The sequence below is a fragment of the Rhagoletis pomonella genome, unplaced genomic scaffold (genome assembly GCF_013731165.1).
Source record: "Rhagoletis pomonella isolate Grant_MI unplaced genomic scaffold, Rhpom_1.0 Rhpom_scaffold_00001, whole genome shotgun sequence".
NCBI classification, from domain to species: domain Eukaryota; kingdom Metazoa; phylum Arthropoda; class Insecta; order Diptera; family Tephritidae; genus Rhagoletis; species Rhagoletis pomonella.
The window spans coordinates 11410122-11432714 of NW_023458555.1; the positions used below are offsets into that span (position 1 = coordinate 11410122).

Genomic DNA, 22593 nt, shown 5'->3' on the forward strand with positions numbered 1-22593 from the left:
TCTCAACAACTTAACTATCGATAGTGACTTAAAACCATCGATAGTTATGGAAAATTAAAATTATCGATAGTTCTCCCGATCTAGTCAACGTCAACGTCAAACGTCATCGTCAAACGTCAAACGATAGTGAATGTCAAATTTTGTTGAAGAAGAATAGCGGTCGCAGCCACATCAGCAACTACCAGGAAGCGTTTGGGTGAATCCAACACAAATAATTACTTTGTACGGTACAACAACGAGCAATTGTTTAGTGGTATCACCATGGCGATAAAACCAGGCATGGGACGTAAGTCCAGCAGTAAAAATCCACCAATTTTTAGTCATGAATTTGTTATACAAAATCATGCGGACATTATATCCTGCGTGGCCATGGTATTCGTTGTGGCACTAATGGATGAATCGACATCACCATTTGCCAGCGCCTTCATCTCGCTACATCACAATGTGACCGGAGAGGAGCCCAGCCGCGAAAATCCACACGGTAAGCCATTTAGCTACGTGGCAGGCATCAAGGATTATTGTGCTATCTTCTTTTATACGCTAACATGCATTATTATGCACGCCATCATACAAGAGTATGTATTAGATAAAGTTTCGAAAAGGCTGCATCTTTCCAAATTCAAACTTTCGCTATTTAATGAGTCTGGTCAATTGATTGTTTTCTACGTGTTTTCATTCTTCATGGGTGCCAATGTCATTTTGCGTGATGGCTACTTTAGTAAGTTTTCGCTGTTGTGGGAGCAATTCCCCAACCATCCAATGTCGTTCCTGCATAAGCTGTTCTTCATCATTCAACTGGCTTACTACTTGCATATGCTTCCCGAGCTTTATTTCCAGAAGGTGAAGAAAGAGGATCAACAGAGTAAAATCATTCATTCCATTTGCGGTTTTTCTGTCATCTGCTTGGCGTATACATTCAGTTTCCAGCGCATTGCATTAGTGCTGTTGACCTTGCACTATTTAGGTGAAATAGTGTCGCACGTTTTCCAACTTATTGGTGTCTTCGATCGTGATGAGAAACTCGCCAGTGTACGTTTCGTCAATAATGTGACTTTCGTATTTGTACGCTTCGCTACAATGGTAATTGGTGTGCTGACATTGTACTATGGTGTTGCCACGGAAACGGTGCTACGCGCCTATGCAGCACTTGTCGGCCTAATGGTGTTACAAGGCTATCTAATATATTCCTTCATTACTGAGGAACTGCGCGCAACGCGCGAAGCTAAGCGTGAAGCTAAACAACATCAGCAACAGCAGGCGAAGAAGTCAAAGGCGGCGAAGGAAAAGGCGAAAAAGAAGAAGGAGAGTGACTTGCCAGAGGCTGATCAGAGTCCCAGTCCCGCGAAGGCGAAGGCCAAGTAAGCATTCTATGGTGAGTGCCTAACAAACTACGTCCACCAACAACAACAAAAACATTAACAATAACATGTTTGTCGATTATGCGGATGAGCATCTTTCCATAATTACCAGCTCATTTAAATAATTGTACAACTAAGATTTCGAGTTTTTCGAAGATAAGCACTTTTAGTGCTGGATTTTAGGTTTTCTACAGTCACACATACAAACATACACATTTCCATGAACGGATTGAGGTTTTGAGTTGTGTATAGTAGGAAAAGGGAAAGCGATGAATGAATGCATTTACATACATACTTAACAACCAAATTTCATTGCAACTCAAAGCCAGATTGTGTGCAAGCAATCCAAACAAAAATCAAAAGCTTCTTCAAGCCAACGCCAACGCCGCCGCTGCCGCTGTTGCTGCATCTGAGGCATATTTTTAAATATAATTAAAGCTTAGTGATTTTCATTTTATTTTTGTACTGTTTATATGAACGTTTTCACATATTTGTTTCTATGAAAAACAAAAAAAAAAATTATAAAAAATTTATATACTATGAAACATAGTGCAATGTAGCCACTGCTGCTCCTTTTCTACTAAGCATCTATATTAAATAATTATTTGAATTTACACTGAAATTCTTCCAACACAACATGTAAAACCTATTTAAAGAGTAAAAAACAACAAAAGTAAATATTTAAAACTTAACGAAATAGTTATGTATGCATGAGTAAAATCTACGAAAATTACAATTCAAAATACACTCCGCTAAAAGTAAGACATTTGAGACTGACATAAGCTCAACTTGCAAATTCCGCAAACATGTATTGCGATACACACACACTGAACCATGACAAAGTTAATACATATAAAATTATAATAAAAATTTATAGAAATAAAAATTAGTATAGATGCAATCTTAAACAAAAAAAAACATCTTAAAAATAACGATAAAAATTGTTCTGACAACTTTTGAAACAGGTATGCACGAACGCTAAAGAACTTCAGGTCGAATTCGATAACGTAGTTTTTAAGAGATTGTAAGCTGGCTTCAATATTTTTGTATGAATTATGCACAAAACGCAAAAAAAATCGTAAAACGGATACCATGTGAAAAGTTTAAGAAAAAATATTCCATATTTAAGAGAACATTTCTTGTTCTCAATTTTTGATTATTTTATACAAAAAACATTAGTGAATTCGTAATGAATAATATTCAGCTGATTTAAATTTACATGTTTATATCACTGTAAAGCTACCAAGTTCAATAAAAATTTACTTTAAATTATCGAAAAACAGGACCAGTGTTACTAAGGGGGGTTGTGAAAAACATACAGACTCCAAAAGAGTTGTGGGTGTGCTGCTGCAGTAACAGCCCTTCGCCAGATAAAAGCCTGGGTCCTTCTGGTTAATATATGTAAAGGCGGAAAGAGGCGTGGTGGAATCAAAACATGTTACTGTTACACCATTGGAAAGAGGAATATATGTGTACATTCATATATCGTCACCCTTATGCATGAATCTGCAAATTTATCAGTTTTGAGTTATTGGGTATGCACGGAAACTACATCTTTTGCAAATTCCAATGCATAAATGTAGAGTTAAGTCCAGTAGCAAAAAACTTTCAAACTTGATTTCCCAAAATTTTAATTTTTACACATTCATGTTTCTGCCATACGGGCGACGATATTTAAAATTTTATAGCCGTCATCAATTCGCCAACGGTTAACGAGTGGCGAAACGTACGAACTCAATGAGGTACAACCAAACTCGCTATCGTCTATCCGTGGTAGCTAACTTTGTTGTTGCTTTCACATACAAAATTCTTCTTTAAGCGACCGGAACTCAAATATAGCGAGCGAGAAGTGGCGAATCGAAGACGGCTTATGTTTGCTGATACAATTTTTTTAAATAAAAAAACTTAAAACGACGTTCCATCATTTTGTTTTTGGACAGGAAATGAAAACAAGCAGCCCCGCATCCGGTTTTACATATATTAACCTTTTGAAGTACTGTCTGGTCGGTCTGTTTCAACTCGGTAATCTCTGTCGTTTATTTGGCCGTTGCGGCTGGATGACTTTATCTAACATTTTCATTAAGCGCATCATGACGTTTAATATTAATTTTTTAAAACTAGCCGTATAAAACCTCAGCGCAACACTTGCGTCATTTCTACTGCGCCTGAAAATATGCCGCAACACCTGTTTTGTCGATCACAAGCATACAAACTCCGAGTTAAACGCCATAAGCGCTGTTATCGACTCCACCATGCATATATACGGTGACCATTCGTACCGATTTTATCGGGACAGTACCGATTTTGAGAAAATTGTCCCGCTGAATATTTTTTAGTAGTCGGGACGTATAAGTGGCCCGCTTTTTCCTATTTGTACCGGCTAGGTCCCGTTTTTTCAGTATTTTCTTTATTAATTTAATAAGAATATCCTTGTACTCTGACCCGGAAACAATTTTTCGTACAAACATGACAGCACTTTCGTTATCACCAACGACATAGAATATACAGGAGACATAAACATAGCCAGCATCTTTACTTTCTGTCATCTTTGGTTATGTTTTATTCTGTCAAACTGTCGCTATATTGCAGTCTATTTTTCTTGTCACAGTTTTTTTTTAACTTTGGTAATGATTTGTTAAGTTTTTTTTACGAAACAATTCTAACTTGATTTTAGGAAATTATTAAAATTAATACTAATTCCTTTAAAAAAAATCATAGATATGAAAAGTATAAATAAGGGAAGATACCTTTTAGCATTCTTTGGCTATTCCCCTTTCGATTATTTAATGTTTATTATTTTTTTATGAAAGTGAAAGACTATGTAAGTCAAAATTTAAAATTTTGTACAAAAAATACCATTCGATTCAAAGTGCTAATTTTAAATTACTAGGAATTACCGCTGATTTTTGTAATTTTTTTTTGTGAGAGGTGTTGCTAATGTTCTCCTGACAAAAAAGTAAATTCTGGAACATACCTTGCATGGAAGAAAATGCGCGAACAAAAAATTGCCAAAAATCAACGGTAAGCCCAACCTACTTCCAACGTGTACTTTATTATACTAAAATTTAATGGTGAACATTTGCTAAAATTCGTGGATTTTTTTTTAAATGTTCGACAAAGTTTGAAATTTAAAGTTATAAGTTTTTTTTAGCATCAAAAATAATAAACATTTTTAAACCAAACAAAGTAGCCAAAACTTGCTAAAGGTTCTATTCCTATTTACATTCTCGCCACCGTACATATGTATATGTGTATATATTTTTTCGATCCTTTTTCTATGTTTTAAATAAAACTATATTAAAAGATGTCATGTCTTTTTGTGCTTGTTTTGTTAGCTTTAGAAATGTTGCGATTTTTGCCCACATAAATCTGTATGCATAGAACGTGTTATCGATGAAGCAGGGTTTGTGTTACCCGGACCGTTAGGCGCGCCCACCTCTGTTTGCGCTGCTATACCGACTTATTCTGATATTTTTTCATTTACTGTCATTCTAATCGGTTTGGGACCGAAATGCATTACCGCGAATCGGTTAGGGACCAAATTGCCACAACCTTAAGTTTTAATTAATCGCACCAGTCTGGTAACCACTGTACACGCGTTTCAGGCGCAGAATAAAAGTTAATAATTTTCGTGTTGGAGAATATAAGAAAATGTAGTTTTCTTATTTGAACGCACAATAAAAGCTAAAAAGTGCTTTTTCATTTGCCACTGTGCAACAAGTGCAAAGAAAATAAACAGATGCTGTGATAAAGCGATTTTACTGAGCTAACGCAAAGTGCAAAAAAATTCAACGCAAAACCATTGTCGAGTTGTGACGTCTAGGAAGTGCTATCGAACACAAGAAATGTTTAATTATCGTGTTTCTCTGTCGCAGCATTTATTATCACCATCATCGTTATTCGCTATCTCATAAACAGCGTACAGCATATTTAATCGCTGGTGGAGCAGCAGAGCAACGTGGGCATTGGAACTTTAGCAACATTAGTGTGGAAAAGGGCCATTAAAAAGTACACAGTGGTCGAGAACCCACAGCAGCCGCAGTACGCAGTACACATTCATAGCGGTGTACCTGTGCTTGTGCTCCTGCTATTGAGTGCTAGTGCTGTGTATATATAGGGTAGCGGGTGGAGGTGGAGGTCGGTCTTCTCTGCCTTATCAGCTCCGAAGTGAGTGCTGCTGCCACTGGGCCGCTTATTGCGCCCTCCATATCACAGTCAACGTACGACGTCGTTGTTTTTGAATAGTGCCGGCCAACGAAGGTCAGACGATATGATATTTATTTGTTATTGTAGTTTTGGTTAAGTTAAAAAGTGAGATTCGTCACATACATACATATATTTAACACTTTCGTATCAGCTTAAATTAATACGGCGGCGCACGCAGCGACATTTTTGTCGCGCGCGCTTACGCCAAACGCTGGATATCACAGCAGCAAACGCGCCATATTGGTGAGCAATACACAAAGTATTTTATATGGACATGACAGACAAGAATGTTGGTCATAATGGAAACCAGTGGTCGAAAGCAACGACATCGGCAGCAGCTGCGATTGCCGCGCAACAACATAAACAACTCAACAGCAGCTCATTGCCTGGCACACAACCAATGCATCATCAACAGCAGCGTCTATATGATCCATCAGCGTTAATGCCAGCACACAGCAGCATTTTTGGAGCAGGTGTTGGTGCCGCACTTGGACATCCAGCACATCCGGACGGTATAGCAGCTTATGCGGGTGCACGTTTTCACCCACCTCCACTACCAACTCAGCAGTCTACATTAGATGCAGCAAACTTATCACATACAATAGCGCACCAGCATTCTCACCATCAACCGCAACACTTACAGCATCAACCATCGCCAACGCATGCCCCGACAACAGTGCTAACAGCGCCAGCTGCCGCTTCGCCAAGTGTACCTGTACAAAGTGGCTTTGTGCCACCACCATTACTGCCAGGTGCAGCCGCTGCAGTGGCAGCAGCCGCTACGTCAGTTTTAACGCCAAATCCATTTGCAGTCACACCACAGCTGGAGCATCTTACCTCACATTTAAATTTGCAACAGCAAATAGAATTGAACAAAATCATGAACGTAATGAACACACAGGTTAGCGCAGTTGGTGTAGCATCAGGTGGAGCTATGGGAACTGGAGGCAGCAATGCAGGCAACTTAGCAAGTCAAGCGCAAGCGCAAGCACGACATATTGCAACGGATGTGCCAATGACCAGTGCTGGCAGCAACAGCAGCAGTTGCGGTAGTGCTGCTGTGTCCGGTGCTATAAACAGCACAATTGCGGAGAATGTATTAAATGCGATAAGTGCAATGCCAAATAGTAGTGTAAGCGCTAGTGCGCCAGCAGTACATGGGCGCTTGACAGGCATTGGAGTAAGGATGCCGAATGATGAACGTTTACGTCGGATACAAGAGGTGGTTGAGTCGGGTGTAAGGTAAGAAAGGGAGGATTAACCGTTAAAATATATTTCCTTACAAATTTTTACTATACCTTTTTAGTGAGTTAGCAAAGCAGCAAATACAACAAATCGTTGATCGTGTCGCAACCCTGAAGCCCGTTGAAAAATTATTGCTTTATTTGCGTTTACCCGGAGAGGCGCCCGAAACAGGTATTAACATTCATTTTATATACATTCATATCTTAAATGCAATATATCTTCCATTTATTAGTTATTGTTGTCAGAAAAATGGACGTACATCCATATCGCACAACCTCTTCAAAAGAGGCTCAACGCGAAAAAAATGCATAAATCAATACATAGGATTTATCTACAATTAATGCAAATATATATATATCGTCGTTTAAAGTACAAAACCGTGTATAGTCGTTCTGCCAAAATTGGATTTGCTCACACAAGCTTTTGGCGCACACCTTATCCATTCGTCGTATATTTCAAAATGGTTCTCTTTTTTATAAAGCAATCGCATATCTGCCTAGTATATTTCAGGACGAATGGATAAGGATTGAGCCAAGAGCTTGTGTGAGCAAATCCAATTTTTGGTAGTCAATGTCAGTTACGCGGATCTGCAGAATCACGATACGCGGTTTTGTACTTTAAACGACGATATATATTTATATTAAAATCGCTGGCATTTTACATCTAAACTAACTGTTTGGATAAAAAAATCGATTCAACTCTTTAAACCTTCTTCCTCCACCACGAACTGTGTTAGAAGCAAGCAAGCCTCCTCTTTTATATATTTGACGCAAATACCCATAATCACAGAAAATTGCAAAATATTTAATTTTTTTCTTTAGTAATAAACGAAAAGCTTACATTTCTACTTATACATACATAGATCCACTGCGTCATCCGCAAAACCCATTGGGAACACGTTCTGAAATAAATCACACCATCAACTGGGTCCGCTCACACCTGGAACATGACCCCAAAGTGTCGATACCAAAGCAGGACGTATATAACGATTATATGTGAGCAACAATTGTTTTGTAGCACTTTAAAAAGCAAATAATTTTTCCATTGCAGCGCATATTGCGATCGCCTTGACATCAAACCGCTTTCGACAGCAGATTTTGGTAAGGTAATGAAACAAGTGTTTCCCGGTATAAGACCACGCCGTTTAGGCACACGTGGGCATTCGCGTTATTGCTACGCGGCTATGCGTAAAACCACGAAATTGGATGCGCCACAATTGCCACTTCTAGACACGGCTACAGTAAATGAGTCGTCTTTGGTTGGCGGCGTTTTAGGAAGCACCAGTTCATTTGGTGACTCCACTGCGAGTGCTGGCGATATGGAAACATGGCAAATAATACGGAACTGGGCTGAAAATGTTTTGCATGTAAAGGTTGAGAGTGTCCAGGAACTTGCCTCTTGCATCAAAAGCTCCACAGGTGCGGGTAGTGAATTGCCAACATCAAATGCGCGAGCTACTGGTGGTACTGTACACAAAAAATACACACCGCGCGAGCCGAAAGAGAAACGTTTAATGGCGGTAAGTTTTTATACCCGAGCGCACTTGTGCTTTGTTCACATAACGGTTGTCTGTAACAGGCAAAATGAATCGAGATAGATATAAACAAATGTATACATAAATGATAAGAATGAAAAGAAAAATGGATTAAGCGATGACTGTCTGTCCGTCCATACGTCCGTCTGTGCACACGATAACTCGAGTAAAAATTGAGATATCTTAACGACACTTGGTACGTGTACTTCTTTCGGTTGTAGGACGGATGATATTGAAAATGGGCAAAATCGGACAATAACCACGCCTACTTCCCATATAACGGTAACTTATGATCACATATGTATCTCGGTAACCGTTCTACCAATTTGTACCAAACACGGTATTGTTATTGTGCTTGCCACATAAAAGCAAAGCGTTGAAAATTATTGAAATCGGACTAAAATTACGACCGCTTTTCATATAACGGTAAATTTCGAAATTTAAGGACGCTAATTTACTCAAAATTGATACACGCCGGCTTACCATGTAGCGGTAGCATATATTTAATACTTGCGCCGGGTATTTAATGTTCGGCTCAGCCCGAACTTTGACTTTCTTACTTGTTAAATTACCCTTTAAGAATGTAAAAAGTATGTGGTTAATTGGAAAATTTAAAAATACTATATTTTAGGATATGGGCCCACTCAAGAAACGTCGCAAGAAAAAGCGTAAAGGCTCATCATCATCGGAGTCAAGCTGTAGTCAATCGCAGGCGCAGACGCAGCATCAAACTTCGGCCTCTGCAGCGGACGCACAATTGGTCGATGTAAAGCCGACTATAACAACAGAGCTGGTACAGATTAAACAGGAAATACTAGAGTCGCCTACAATGCAGCGCATACAGCATTTGCCAGCGACCGGCACGCAGCTACCCCAAATAGCCGTAGTGACGGAGAGCTTTCTGCAGCAACAACAACAACAGCAGCAGCAGCAGCAAATGTTGCCTATGAATTTGGTAACCGAGCAGCGTACAGTGTTGGCACGTGCGCCCCCAGCCGCCAGTGCCTTCGGCGTTGTCCAACCGCAAACTCCGACGCCACACCAACGACAGCCAGTACGTACTGCTTTAGTGGGTGCGTCCTCTAATACAACAGCCGTCAAGAATCTAACGCCGAAAATCATTGAACTCGGTGCAGCTGCATCTACCGCAGTTACAGCGAGCGCATCGCATGAGCCCGCCACAGTCATCAAAGAGGAAGAGTTTTTAGACGAATATAATCCGAATATATTCTGCAAGAAGGTGCGCAAAGCGCAGCAAACGAAAGGATTTTGGGCCAATTCACCAACTCCGGCATCGAGTAATGTTGTTGTGCCCACGATTACAACATGCGCAGCAACTACGGAAGTGACTACGTCGGCAACGTCTTTGCCGGCCGTTGCTACGTCAGTTATTGCAACGTCTGGCATGTCAACAAGTCATTCGTCGGGAGGAAATCCAGACGCAGTATCCACACCCAGCGATTTGATGGGTCCACCTGCACAAATCAGTAGCGGCACATCGGTGAGTCCATCGAGCGCTATTTTAGGGGCGGACAGCAGTGGCAGCTCATCACAACCGCCGAGCGCTGCTTCGCCCAAGGTCTTGTCACGCAATATGTTACAAATGCGCGCTAGGCGCCAACAAATTGTCGCTGCTTTGGCAGCCGAAGCGGCCGCCAATTCGAGTAATAATCTACCCGACGCCGATGCGGCTGATCTTCCTGCAAATCTGGGTTTGCCGCGTGAGCGCGTCATAAGCATTTGCAACATGGACAAACACGAATTGGACGATTACTTTGTAGCTGGTGAAGTAGAAGAAGAACCAGAGGATCAAGATACCGAACTGCTTCAATATTTTCAGACGAGAGACGCTGAGGAAAAATTGAATTCCTTAGATGCTGTAAAATCCAATAGGCATCCAACAGTCCCAACGCAGGCAGCGACTACAACACCGCAGGCGGCACCAAACACGCCAACAACTGTGGCCTCAACAGTGCCGCCCTTGGTAACGAAATCGCTGCAACAGACAGCAAAAAGCTTTGGCAGGCAGCAGAGCGCACAAGCGGTAGCCACAGATGGCTATGGCTGTGCAACACAAGTGTCAAATAGCGGCTTCACGGCCGCTGCCGGCCAGAGGAAACAACAAACGGCGATAATTGGCTCTCCAGTGCCAAAACCATGCCCCACAATGAAAACCATGGCTGTTGGATCGGCCTCAGCGTCTCTAACCATCATGTCACAGAAGCATCAGCAACAACATCAGCAGCAACAACTGCATTCTCAAAACAGCAAAAGCGTTATGCAACAAGCGCTTACAACAAAAAACCATAACAACAGCAACAGCCACAAACGAAAAATCAGCTTAAGTGGCACAACGCTGAACGCTGCCGAAGTAATGGCGTCGCGTAAGAATTGCATTTTCTTCCCCATATCACCCAATAGCAACACGGGAAGTAGCGGCAGCAATACCAACAAATCCATCGTCAGCAGCGCAAATAATCCCAAATTCAATGGAAGCAGTGTTACGCTGTATCCGGCGAGTACGCTCAATTCGAGCAATGGCAGTGGCAATAGCGGGGGCAGTAACGCGGGTTCGTTTTTCGTCAGCCCTGGACAGAGCGCGCATCGGGTGCGTCCCAAACCAGCGTTTGCGCTGGGCAAGCAGCACTCACTGGACAACGATTCCAGCGATCCTATGATCGGCGCCAGCCGCCGACGCCGGAGTTACGCCAACCTTGTCATGTCTGGCGGCAATAATTCGCTTATGCCGCTCACATCTGCTTCGGCACCACCAAGCCCCTCAGTTTTGCAGCAGCAACAACAGCAGCAGCAATTCTATGGCACGCCCTTCTGTAGCGGCGACATGGGCCAACATTCTAACAGCCGTTCGTCAAATGTCCCAATGAATAGTAACATAGCGGTGAATGCAACTGATCTATTGGCAGCCGAGCAAAATTCACTTGACTTGGATATGTTCAGCGCCGCGGCGGCCAGAGCTATGGACTATGGTGAGCTGGCATTGGATGAGCTTACTACGCCCCTCAATGAAATGCAACGCTCGCAGTCGGTGCCACTTTCCCAACTACAGCGCATACACTCACCGGCCTTTAGTCGTAGTTTTCAAGCTGCACCTTATTCAGCGTGCACATCCGTGGCGCAAACACCAGTACCACACGAATTCGCCGACTCATTGACGCTCTTTTCTGAGAACAGTTGCAGCCAAAATAGCGCTGGAGCTGGCGCTAACATAACCGGCAAAAATAACGCCCAAACAACGGCTGTCAAATTGTTGGATGAGGAAGCCGCCTTATTGGCGACCGATACAGCCGCAATGCTGGATAACCTGGACGTTGCCGAAATGTTCCCAGCAGATTTTTTGCGCATGAAGTTTCCAAGCAACGTACAGGGCAATGCCACCACAACGACCTGCTCATCAGCGGGCTCCTCGTCGGGTTACAGCAGCAGCGCGTGCACAGCTTTTGGCAGCGCCGCGCTAATATCAGGTGGCGGAGTTGGTGGTACGTGTTTGCTCGGCAGTACCGGTAACTCAATGTCCCGCTCGGTGCCTTCCACTCCGCTGCCACATCAGCAGCAGAGCCCCTTCGCTTCGTACTTTTATGGTAGCCGACGACGTTTCGAGGAGGAGGCACATCTTTCACCCTCGCTTACAACATCGGGTAACACCATGGGAGGCACGTTCACTACAACTGTATTCAAATATGGCAACAACGGCAGTGGTTCAATAGGAGGCGCCAACAACAACTATGACATGTCACGCTCCATGCCAACGACGCCGACGGCAACACCGCGCTTTCGATACAGTCCAACCGAGTTTACACGCGAATTTCTTAGCAATGGCAATACAAATACAATCGATAGTCTCATCAGTGGCGGTGCCAACACTGGCAGTCTGACCGATGCTGGTGCACCTAGCGAAGGACTAAGCGCTGCGCTCACCGGCCTCAGTGGTAACAATGATGCGCTTATTGATGACAGTTGTGGCCTGTCCGCTGATGCGTTCGTCGTCAACAACACTGTCACCGACGCTGAGTCAATGATGGCTGAGGCGAATGAGCTGCTGGGAAATTTGTAGAATTTGCATGAAGAGGAAGTGGAGTTGGCTACTAGGGGCGGCAACAACAGCAACAACAACAACGACCGCTATCAGCAAATAAAGATTGGCAGGTCGAGATCAGTAGCAAGCCAGAGACTGATTGCTGAAGAAAACGATGAAGAAGAAGTGGTCACATCAGCGAGTGTTGTTGGATTGCTGTTGGAGCAGGTCGGTAAGCTTTAAAGAGTTTCTTGACTACATTCATAGCAACATACGTACATACATATCGCTACTTAAAGGTGAAAAGGTGCAAAGTCCACTTTTGTTCAAAATTTAGTTGTTGATGCCGAATGACCGATAATGTGAAACTGCGTCGATGTTTCGTCTATCCTAAGTGATTTAAATAAATGAACTTTTCACGTTTAGGTAACGAAATATGTTTTGCCAAATGCCTTGCTAAAAACTCGGATTTTGCGTTTAGAGCTTTTGATCAGTATCCTTTCGATATTAACAGGATTTCGTACATTTGTCAAACATTTGTCCCGAAATTAAAAAAAAAAACTGAAAATTTAAATAAAAATTTAAGATTATCGTTAATTTCTTTCTAAACAAAATTAGTATGGAACCACCCTTGAGGTACCACCTTTCCGATGAAAAAAAACGAAACGACGAACTGATAACCTCCTACTTTTTTTTGAAGTCGGTAAATAATACCCAATCGCTGAACTTGTTTTGCAGTGATTTATGTGAACTTAAAATAGTGTTTGACACAAGTCCCTATTTTAAGAGTTCCGTCTGGAAGAAAATTTTATCAGCATCAAAATAAGGTGTAAATATCTTCCATTTAATTCTTAATACACCTACAAAATTTTGATTAAAACAAAAATGGCACACTGTTCCCATCAAAATATTTATTTATTTATTTATTTTTGCCATTGCTTATAAATTAATTTATAAACTATTAAAAAACAGGGTGCCTGGTTACTAAGACCATTTGGATCCCTGTCTTAAATTATTTTGGTGTTGCAACTCAATTTGATGTCGTCCTAGCGGTGGTCGTGGGCCTGGCAGAAAATCCCAAGTGCGATCGACTACATCCGGAAGATGTCTGAACGTTACAGGCACTTATAACTGGGTGTTGCTCTTCTTCTCCTATTTCCTCTTTATTGATAGTTGTAGGATCAGTAATCTACAAACGTCGAAGAACGCCAGCCATGATTTTCGAGTCGCGTTTCTTTATTCTTCTTTGCACGGAACGCATTTGTGCGATTTTGCCTCGATTGTTTGCCGGTTTTGTTCGACTTCGTTGGAGCTTCCTTCTCCTCAATGGTAGGTGTTGAGTGTAATGGTGGTCTGGGATGGCAAATCGGTCACATCAAAATATATTCTTCTAAAAAATGTCCCCCTAAGGGCTTCCAGAGCTTGGCACTTGAAAAAAAAAAACGCAGAAAGAAGCCTGAGACCGGTTATTTGTTTCGTTTTGAACTTTTTTTTTACCTTTTAGCTCGAGCGCTCATTGCCTTTAAAATATATGAAATCAGTATTTTAACCCTGCAATGCATTTTGGTAAAACATTATAGGCAAATATGTATGTATGTACGTTTAGCACTCGTTAGCCAACAAAACTTTCTCTTCAACCGCTGCCGCATGCAAAATTAGTGCAGTCTTTCATATTACTAGTACAGTTATGTTGAAAATATTAAGACCACAGCAAAGGCACTTTGAATATTGACTGCTCCATTACTCATTGCCTAAACCACACATGTGAAAACGACAACTTAATACTAAAAGCCTTTTTTTATCAATCAGCCAACAACAAATAATTTTAATTAAATTTATTGCTACAAAGTTATTATATTTACACATTTTTCCTGTCGGCGTACACTTCTTTTTGAGCCTGAAAAATTTTCAAGTCAGGTTAAAATTATGCGCCCCTTGGCTTGCATGTACATATTTGTGGAGATAATGAACGATATTGTCTCAATACGAAGTGTGCAGCGCTATGTTGTTTTATTTATTTTTTATGCGCTGTCAAAGTTATTGTGTAACGGGAAGCTTAAAAAATAAACAATAAAAATAATTCCTATTTAAAGAGACTATAACTATCTATTACATGAAACAAATTTTAATTTAAATTTTTATCCTTATATTGCATATTGGTGGTCTTAATATTCTACACATGATCGTAGTTCGAATGGCAACACTTTTCATTTCCTATTTTGCAGTTTTCAGTTTTTAAGCTGATTTAAATTTTAATTTTATTTTTTTTTATATATGTATCGCTGTTTTTTAAAGATGATTAAATTGTTTGTTAATTGTTGTAACTTGTATTTATAGTAAGTGTATAATATATTGATTGGATCTAGTTTGTAATAACTAATTAAAAAGTGTTAAAGATATACATACATACATATATACATATGTATATACATATTTCAATAATCAAATGTATGTCCGTAATGTATTGAAAGATACAAAAGCTGTAAGAAAATTTTGTATACAATAAAAATGAGGGCTGCGAAATTCGTTAAGGCTTTTCTTAAACTTGTAATTTATAGAAAAACCGTTATTCAACTCGAAAATTTTCAATATTTTTGCTTATAAAAAAAAAAAACAAAACAATCGTCGAGTGCAGCGCTGCATTTTCATAAAACAAAACAAATTACCATTAATTATACATACATATATATGTACGCTGAGAAAAGCAAGAAATCGAACGCATTAAGGGTTTCATTTAAGCGATTGCCTTATCACGCCATACTCTCAGCGGTCGGTGATTTTGAATTAAAACGAATTGATAATTATAAAGTTGATGATAGCAAAATTAAATTTTATACACACGCACTTGCGGCGTAGTATGCAGTAAATTTTAAATTTCTTGAAAAAGTTGTTTAAATCAATTCTTGAATATATAAATCCTCTTTATAAACGAATATGTAGCTAGCAATTTATGTAGATTTTCAAAATTATATATACATTCAACAAATGAAGCTAAAAGCTCATGCGTTCACTGCTGAAACCAAAAATCAACAACACAAGCAAACATGCATTAAAGAATTTGATACAAAAATTAACATTTTTTTTTTTAAATTCGACAAGAAAAAATGGAATTTGAAATTCAGACCGCCCCTTATGATCAAAATTTATTACTAGCATACAATGTAAAGCAAAATGTGAGCTTTTACGATAAAATTGAAAATTAAATTTTTTTTTTCAATTTTAATATCGACTTTTAATAGAATGTCTAGCTCTAGTTTAAGTAAAAATACGTATATGTATTTGTGTATGCAGATTTTGCATGCATACAAAAAATTGTAATTTATACAAATTACGTAAGCGCCTTGCGTGTAACATAACGACGTTTTGTGTAGGTATGTTTCACAAGTTTTTTTTAAATCACTTTTCCTTATATATTAGCTAATAACCACTGCTGTTAAAAAAAAAACACTAGTATGTATTTGAAAAATACTATAAATACACATTTATTAAGTGCACACCAAGTACATTTCTTGCATGAATTACATGAATTTTAGAAAGTTATTGGGGCTTAAAAATTTCGCGATATAATTTTTTTTTATTTAAAATTTTCTTGTAAATTATTTTCATTTTGAACATTCTGGTGCTTGTGGGGAATAACGTGCATATATAAGTATGCGCTTTTGAGTTTGAGAATTTTTTTTTTAAACTTGGGTCCTTTCAAATTTACTTTTTACATTGAAAGAAAGCTCTGCTATGGCTATTTTAGTTATTTTGTAGAGCAAAGTCGGGTCTGAAACTGAACTGAGGTACAAGTCTTGACTTGGTTTCCCCATGTCGCTCAGATTTTACGATCATCGCTTTGAATCAGTGTTGTCCCAATAGAGCTTTTATTTTTTACTAGCCGCATATAAATTGCGCAGAGAGCTTTTAAAGTTTTTTCTACGAATTTTGTTATTTTTTTATTTTAATTTTTTTTTATGAATTCTATGTTTTTAATATGGTAAATAAAAAAAACTGGTAAACTCACCACACCAGGATATTTGAACAAGAATGTCGACTGCTGTGAATGAAAATGGTAAATTTTTTCAATTTCTTTTAAGAAACTCGACACAACTGAGGTCGAAAACTTGTTATGAGATCTTTAAAGATTATAAAATTAAAGTCCCAAAAAAACGCACGATTTTCTTTAAGCCTTTACTTTGCATTTCGAAGCTTTTTTTAATTTAAAGCTTTTTTAAGCTCACTTTATTACTGGTCTGGTTCAATGATATTCAGAAAGAGTTTTTGCTCTGTGCGCGTCCGTACAAAAGTTATATAAAGCTTTAAAAAGCTTACGATAACAAAAGAAAAATGCTTTAGATTTGTTTAGCTCTAGAAGTCTTTTAAATGCTTAAAAGCTTAGAAAGAAATTTCGTGGTTTGCAGTAAAGATTTTTTATAGTATTAAGCCTCCATAAAAGTTTATCAGCTCAACTCTGTTTTTCTGTTTTCTTGTATAAAGTGGTCCAATAATATTTCTGTACGGACTACAGAAACTTGGCATTCTTTTAAAATTTTATGGTGCAACTATTTTAATGCACTTCATTATATTTTTTGAAACCCGAAGAAAGGCTTTTAAGCGCCATTATAAGCTTTTAATAGTTAGAATTTTTATTGTTTTATGTACATATAATACCCGTACAGCACATAAATATGTATACCGAAAAGTTCTTTAAGGCAATTTTTACTGTGAGCTTTCGAAAGCTTAGCAATTATCAGTGATTAATTAGGGCTCTATTTATAACATTTTCTTTTTTTTTACCGACTTCACAGGCGAAGTTGATCAGTTCGTCGGAATATTTTTATTTATTTTTCTGTATGTTATGCATAAATGAGTACTATATCGATACTTTCGGTATCACATACATACGGTAAAACATATATAGCTTTCTGAATATATTCCGCGGGATAAGCAACTTAAAGTTTTCTTTTATAGATTTTGTATTGACGTGCGCAGAGTAAAGTTTCTCTTTAATCATCGCAAATGCACAAAAATTAGTAATGTACAAAGGGAGCTTTTAGCTTATACAAGGTACGCCCAAAACATAGCCTCTGTTGGCAGATTTTGTTAACGCTTTCCTTAGATTTTATAAGGATGCGCATTGAGTAACGTCTTTCAGGTCTTCACTGGTCTATGCAGAATGTTATGAAACCATAAAAAGCTCTGACACGCGGGCAAGGTCATCACTGACAAAAAACAGTACAAACGAGACAAAAACTTTTACTGTGCGCGCATCTATACCATCGGCAACAGAAACGTATATAATTCGATGGAATCAATAAAAAAACTCTGCTCGCACTATATGTTTTCAGCATCACTCATAAGAATGCAAGAAAGCTTACAAAAGCTTGATATTCATTTGAATTTTAATCCAAAGTAATTTTATCAAAAAATCGTACCTAAAACTTGCAATAAATCCTAACTAAACATAACAGAATTTTAATAAAGAATTTAACTTTTATTGAGCTTGACGGTTTTGATGCGGCTTGACATGCAGTTAAGTTAAAAGATACATAGCTCTAAAACAAGCGGTTTTTCTTTTCGCTGGTAAAAAATACTAAGTGGATTAAATTATTTCTGTCAATATATTTTCTTTATTATTTACTTTTTACATACTTCTTTTTGTATAAAAATTTTTTAGTTCTTAGGTAAATTGTTGGTCTGCACTTTTAATATGTTTATGTACATACAGTGCCGGCCACTTGAATAGCGCCCTTTTTATTACCTTCCTTTTATTAGCTCGGGATGTAACTATGTAATATTGATGCGCCTAAAAGATGCAGCGATTTCTATTCTCAAGTTACATACCTGATGACAGTACGAATGGCAATTATAATAGGGAGGTTTTAGTTTTTTAAACTATAATTTTATTATTTAATCCTCAGTATCGACAGTTTTTCTTTTCTTTATTTAATATACATTAATTAAAAAAAAATTATATTTTTCTATAACAAAGACCATACAAATAAGATTTTGAAAGAATAAGAATTTGAAACAAAAGGTATTTTGAGGTTATGGAAAAACTTTGACGTGATGGCGCAAAACGGACTTCAGCAACAAAACACATACGGGAGGTAGAGTCTGATCCTCGAGCACCACGAAATTCTCATCAAAAGTACTTTCTATAAAACAGCAAATTCAAAAAAATTCTAATTTTTTTTTATTGAAATTTTTAATTATAAATTTTGTATAAAATTTGAAAATCGGATTTACATGGTTTTTGTTATAGAATAGGCTATATTTTTATAAAACATTAAATAATATTAATTAAACAAAACGAAAACTGTGAATACTGAGGATCAAAAGGGGTGCGCTATTCAAGTAGCCGGCACTGTATATCTACCTATATGTAAGTAGTTGTTTGTATATACATACATAAATATTTGCTTCTCGTCTTTATATTATACGTTTAATATTTAGCTTTAAGTGAAAAGGGCTTTATGTAATTTTCTTCTTTTTTTTTGTTTTTATTTTCTCTTCTCACCAATTAAATCACCTTTGAATACAAAATATTTTGAGCAAAAAAATCTTATGTGTGAGCATCAAATTTCCTCTTGTTTAAAATACCAATTTGAAAACTGTTGACGCAAGGATATATTTTTTTTTTGTTTTCCTTTTTAACTATTGTATAACAAAAAGTAATGCTTAAGTACATTTGTAAATGTAATTGTATGATTACTTACTTAATTCAATCAATAATTTGTTGTTATTTGTAATGAAAAAAAAAAACTGGGCTGAATTTACCGTTATAACAAGTGTTCTATGTATTAAATACAAAAGCACACACGCATACATGCTTGTTAAGCGCTATTATTATGTTGTAAAAAAACATTAAAAATAAATAATAAAAAATATTTGTATCTAAAACAAACTTTCCCCCAAATTACAACTTTAAACCTTAAATAAAAACAACAACAACCAATGAATTAAAAATTGTCTGCAAAATGGGAATAAAGTTAGGTTAAAATCTTTGTGAAGGAAAAATGTATGCATGTACGTGTAAGAAAATTATGTGTTTGTGCCTCAGGCTTATTTGTAAAAGAGTAAATGAAAAAAAAAGAATTAAAAAAATAAACAAAACAAAAAACGTCAAACGAAATGAATAATGTATATTATATTACTACATATTCTTATATCCATATACATGCATATACCGTTAGATAAAAACAAACGATGTACACATAGCTTATACATAAAAAATATACATACAAACATACATATATTTACCATATATACAAGGAAACAAATCTAAGACAAAATTCAATTACAAATCATGGTAAAACAATTGTCAAATTTTCAAAATCGTCGTCGTATCGGCGGCGTTCAATTACAAAGTAAATGGAAAACAAAACAAAACAAAAACAAAACCCAAACAAAAACGAAAAAACTGTGTACTCCAGAAATGAATGGCAACCAGAGAGTTGCTGGCAGTGCGAGCGCATGCGCGCGTATGAGATTTTTGATTGAGTGAATATTGTAAAACTGACCGAAAAAAAGTAAACAGGAAGAATTTCCGAAATCCTTGTATCAGCCACTTACTCAGGGTTTACACCAGACAATATTGTCAAGAGAATTATGTCAAAATTATGTGTTTGTTGTAAACACGGCGAATTCATATTACAACAAACACATCATTCGGACATAATTGTCTTGAGAATATTGTCCGGTGTAAACGCTAAGTAAAATATGTGCTAAAATAAATAGCAATCAGTGTAAATTGCTCGTAGAAGCAGCAAATAGACAGACTAACAATAAAACCACAAACCGGCAGCAGCCTGAAAACATAAGTACATACATACATATGTACGCGTGTGCTATGTATGTATGTAAATATCCATATGGACATCCAGCAACCGCGAGATAAATATCAGCGTCTCGAGGTTACAAGCAAATAAATTAGCACCTACTACATACGCTAGCAAAGTTTTTACATTAAGCCCGCAAAACTACAGCTAAACGAGCAATAAAAAAAGAAATATGAAAACCGATTATACATACCTTCATACATACATACAGTGACGAGCAAAACTGTAACATGGTTTAACACTTTTTGTTTCAGCCACCGCTATATTTCCAAGTTCTAACGACTTTCATCCTTTTGTTGAATATTCTTGTTGGTACATCCCTACTCCCTCTCTCATAATGATTTGAAGTCAATACAACAACAATAAAAAAACCAGCAAACAAAAATGTAAATTAAGGCAGATGTTACAGTTTTGCACTCATATAATTTTAAGAGCTTTTTAACAATTTCCACGAAAAAAAAGAACTACTAACACAATGTTCAGTACTCTTTTGCCTGTTTCAGTTCCTGGATGTGATTTGGCATACCTTATTTGTATCTCTGTAAAAATTCTGGAGGTATATCCTTAGTTCGCTTTCACAGCTCATGTACTCGATTTTACGGACTTTGATACTTATTAAGCTGTGCTTTTAGTTGATTTCGCAAATTCTCGATGAGATTCAAGTCCGCGGTTTGTGGAGGTCATTTCAAGTTAGCAAATTTTTGCTTTTGTATCCAGTCTTTGCGAACATATGCAGTATGTTTTGGGTGATTTTTCAGCAGAAACTCTCATTTTTCGACTACATCTTGCAAATTTTGTTGAAATATGAACAGATACTGTTCCTTACGCATAATGCGTACTAACGGACCAACAAAATTTTTGAAATACAACCCCAAACAATTAAGATCCTACCACTGTGATTCACAGTTTGCAGTACATGATGCGCTTAGGCTTAATTTGGGTCTTTGAACCAATACCATGCCCGGCCATCTGATTGAAAGCGATTAATTTAGTCTTGTCCGACCAAATAACATTCAATTGAAACTTAAAAATATGTTTTTTATTGCATTCTGAACGGCCTAACATATCCCAATAGGCAACGGTTCGGTTTTCGTGCGATGCAGCGAAATGCTGCCACACTCGCACATGTATTTTGATCAAAATGGTTTTTTTTCTTTTATTATGCCTTAGCGTTCAATTTGACAATTCTTCGCCTCGCTGTCTACTGATTTGCATTCAATTTTAATACCTTAAGCGCTTCTGTAATAGTGGCTGCATCGCTACTTGTTGCTAAGTTCACAAGATATCGTACCGTAATATTTTTTAACAGACTTCCTTTGTCTTTGGGAACACTTTAGGCTATATTTTTTCCAACTCTTAACATTTTTAAGTAGCAAATTCCAAAATTTTTTGCCACTTTTCGTGCGTTTCCGCCTTTCCGCAGTAAATCTATTATTTACATTTATGGTTCCTGATTAACTATGTTATTTACTGGTGATCACTTCTTCAATAAAGTTTTTTTATTGTTGTTGTATTGACTTCAAATCATTATGAGAGAGGGAGTAGGGATGTACCAACAAGAATATTCAACAAAAGGATGAAAATCGTTAGAACTTGGAAATATAGCGGTGGTTGAAACAAAAAGTGTTAAACCATGTTACAGTTTTGCCCGTCACTGTATGTATGTATACACTCAGAAAAAAGTCAGCCAAATATATTTCTCTCAACACATGATTTGGTAATTATAACCAAATAGTGTAACTATAACCAAATCATGTGTTGATATAAACATATTTGGTTGACGTAACTAAACTCTTTTCTCAGTGTAGTAAACAGTAGATATGTATTTCGGCTAGAACTTGTTTATTTTTCAATTATCCAACAACTTAAAATTTAAATACAATAGACATTTAAAAATACTTACATACATACAAACATAGCTTAGATACAATCTGGCTCGCCCATACGCGTTGGCGTTGTCGTTTGAAAACGAAATATTTAACAACGACAATGTGGCATCATCGTTGGCGTTATCGACAGTTATGGGAAATATATAGGTACTACCAAATTTGAAACGAATGTGGTAACGACATAGAAACATTCGTTATCGCATTAGGGGTCTTCACACCGAAGCTTGGCACTCGGTAACTCCGGTGTTCGGTAATTTTTTCCCATGCATTTTGTTTTTGTAAAATAATACTAAACAAAGTATATAGGAAAAAATTACCGGATACCCTGTTACCAAGAGTGCCAAGTTGGGTGTGAAGATCCCGAATGTTAAGAACTAAGTTGAAACGATTGTCTTCGATGTTTTAATATATTTCAAGAACGCGAACTTAGGATCGAACCGACGATAAAAATGACAACGACATAGCACCGACAACCAGTGTTGCCGTTTTAGTAGAATTCTGCAAA

At 37.6% G+C, this 22593-nt stretch overlaps 2 protein-coding genes across 3 annotated transcripts; both read left to right on the forward strand.

Annotated features, from left to right (window-relative positions):
• The first annotated feature begins 95 nt into the window (after positions 1-95).
• On the forward strand, positions 96-2434 carry LOC118738787 (translocating chain-associated membrane protein 1). The gene has a single exon (XM_036469767.1). The coding sequence runs from the start codon at positions 262-264 to the stop codon at positions 1360-1362; it is 1101 nt and encodes a 366-aa protein (XP_036325660.1). The 5' UTR covers positions 96-261; the 3' UTR covers positions 1363-2434.
• Positions 2435-4942: 2508 nt separating this feature from the next.
• On the forward strand, positions 4943-12656 carry LOC118738829. Of its 2 annotated transcripts, XM_036469844.1 has the most exons (6): positions 4943-5618; positions 5716-6806; positions 6871-6980; positions 7672-7804; positions 7860-8328; positions 8975-12656. In XM_036469844.1, the coding sequence occupies exons 2-6, from the start codon at positions 5833-5835 to the stop codon at positions 12413-12415; spliced, it is 5127 nt and encodes a 1708-aa protein (XP_036325737.1). In that variant the 5' UTR covers positions 4943-5618; positions 5716-5832; the 3' UTR covers positions 12416-12656. The 2 variants fall into 2 exon arrangements, with proteins under 2 accessions (XP_036325737.1, XP_036325728.1); XM_036469835.1 differs by having other exon boundaries at positions 4943-6806.
• The last annotated feature ends 9937 nt before the right edge of the window (positions 12657-22593 follow it).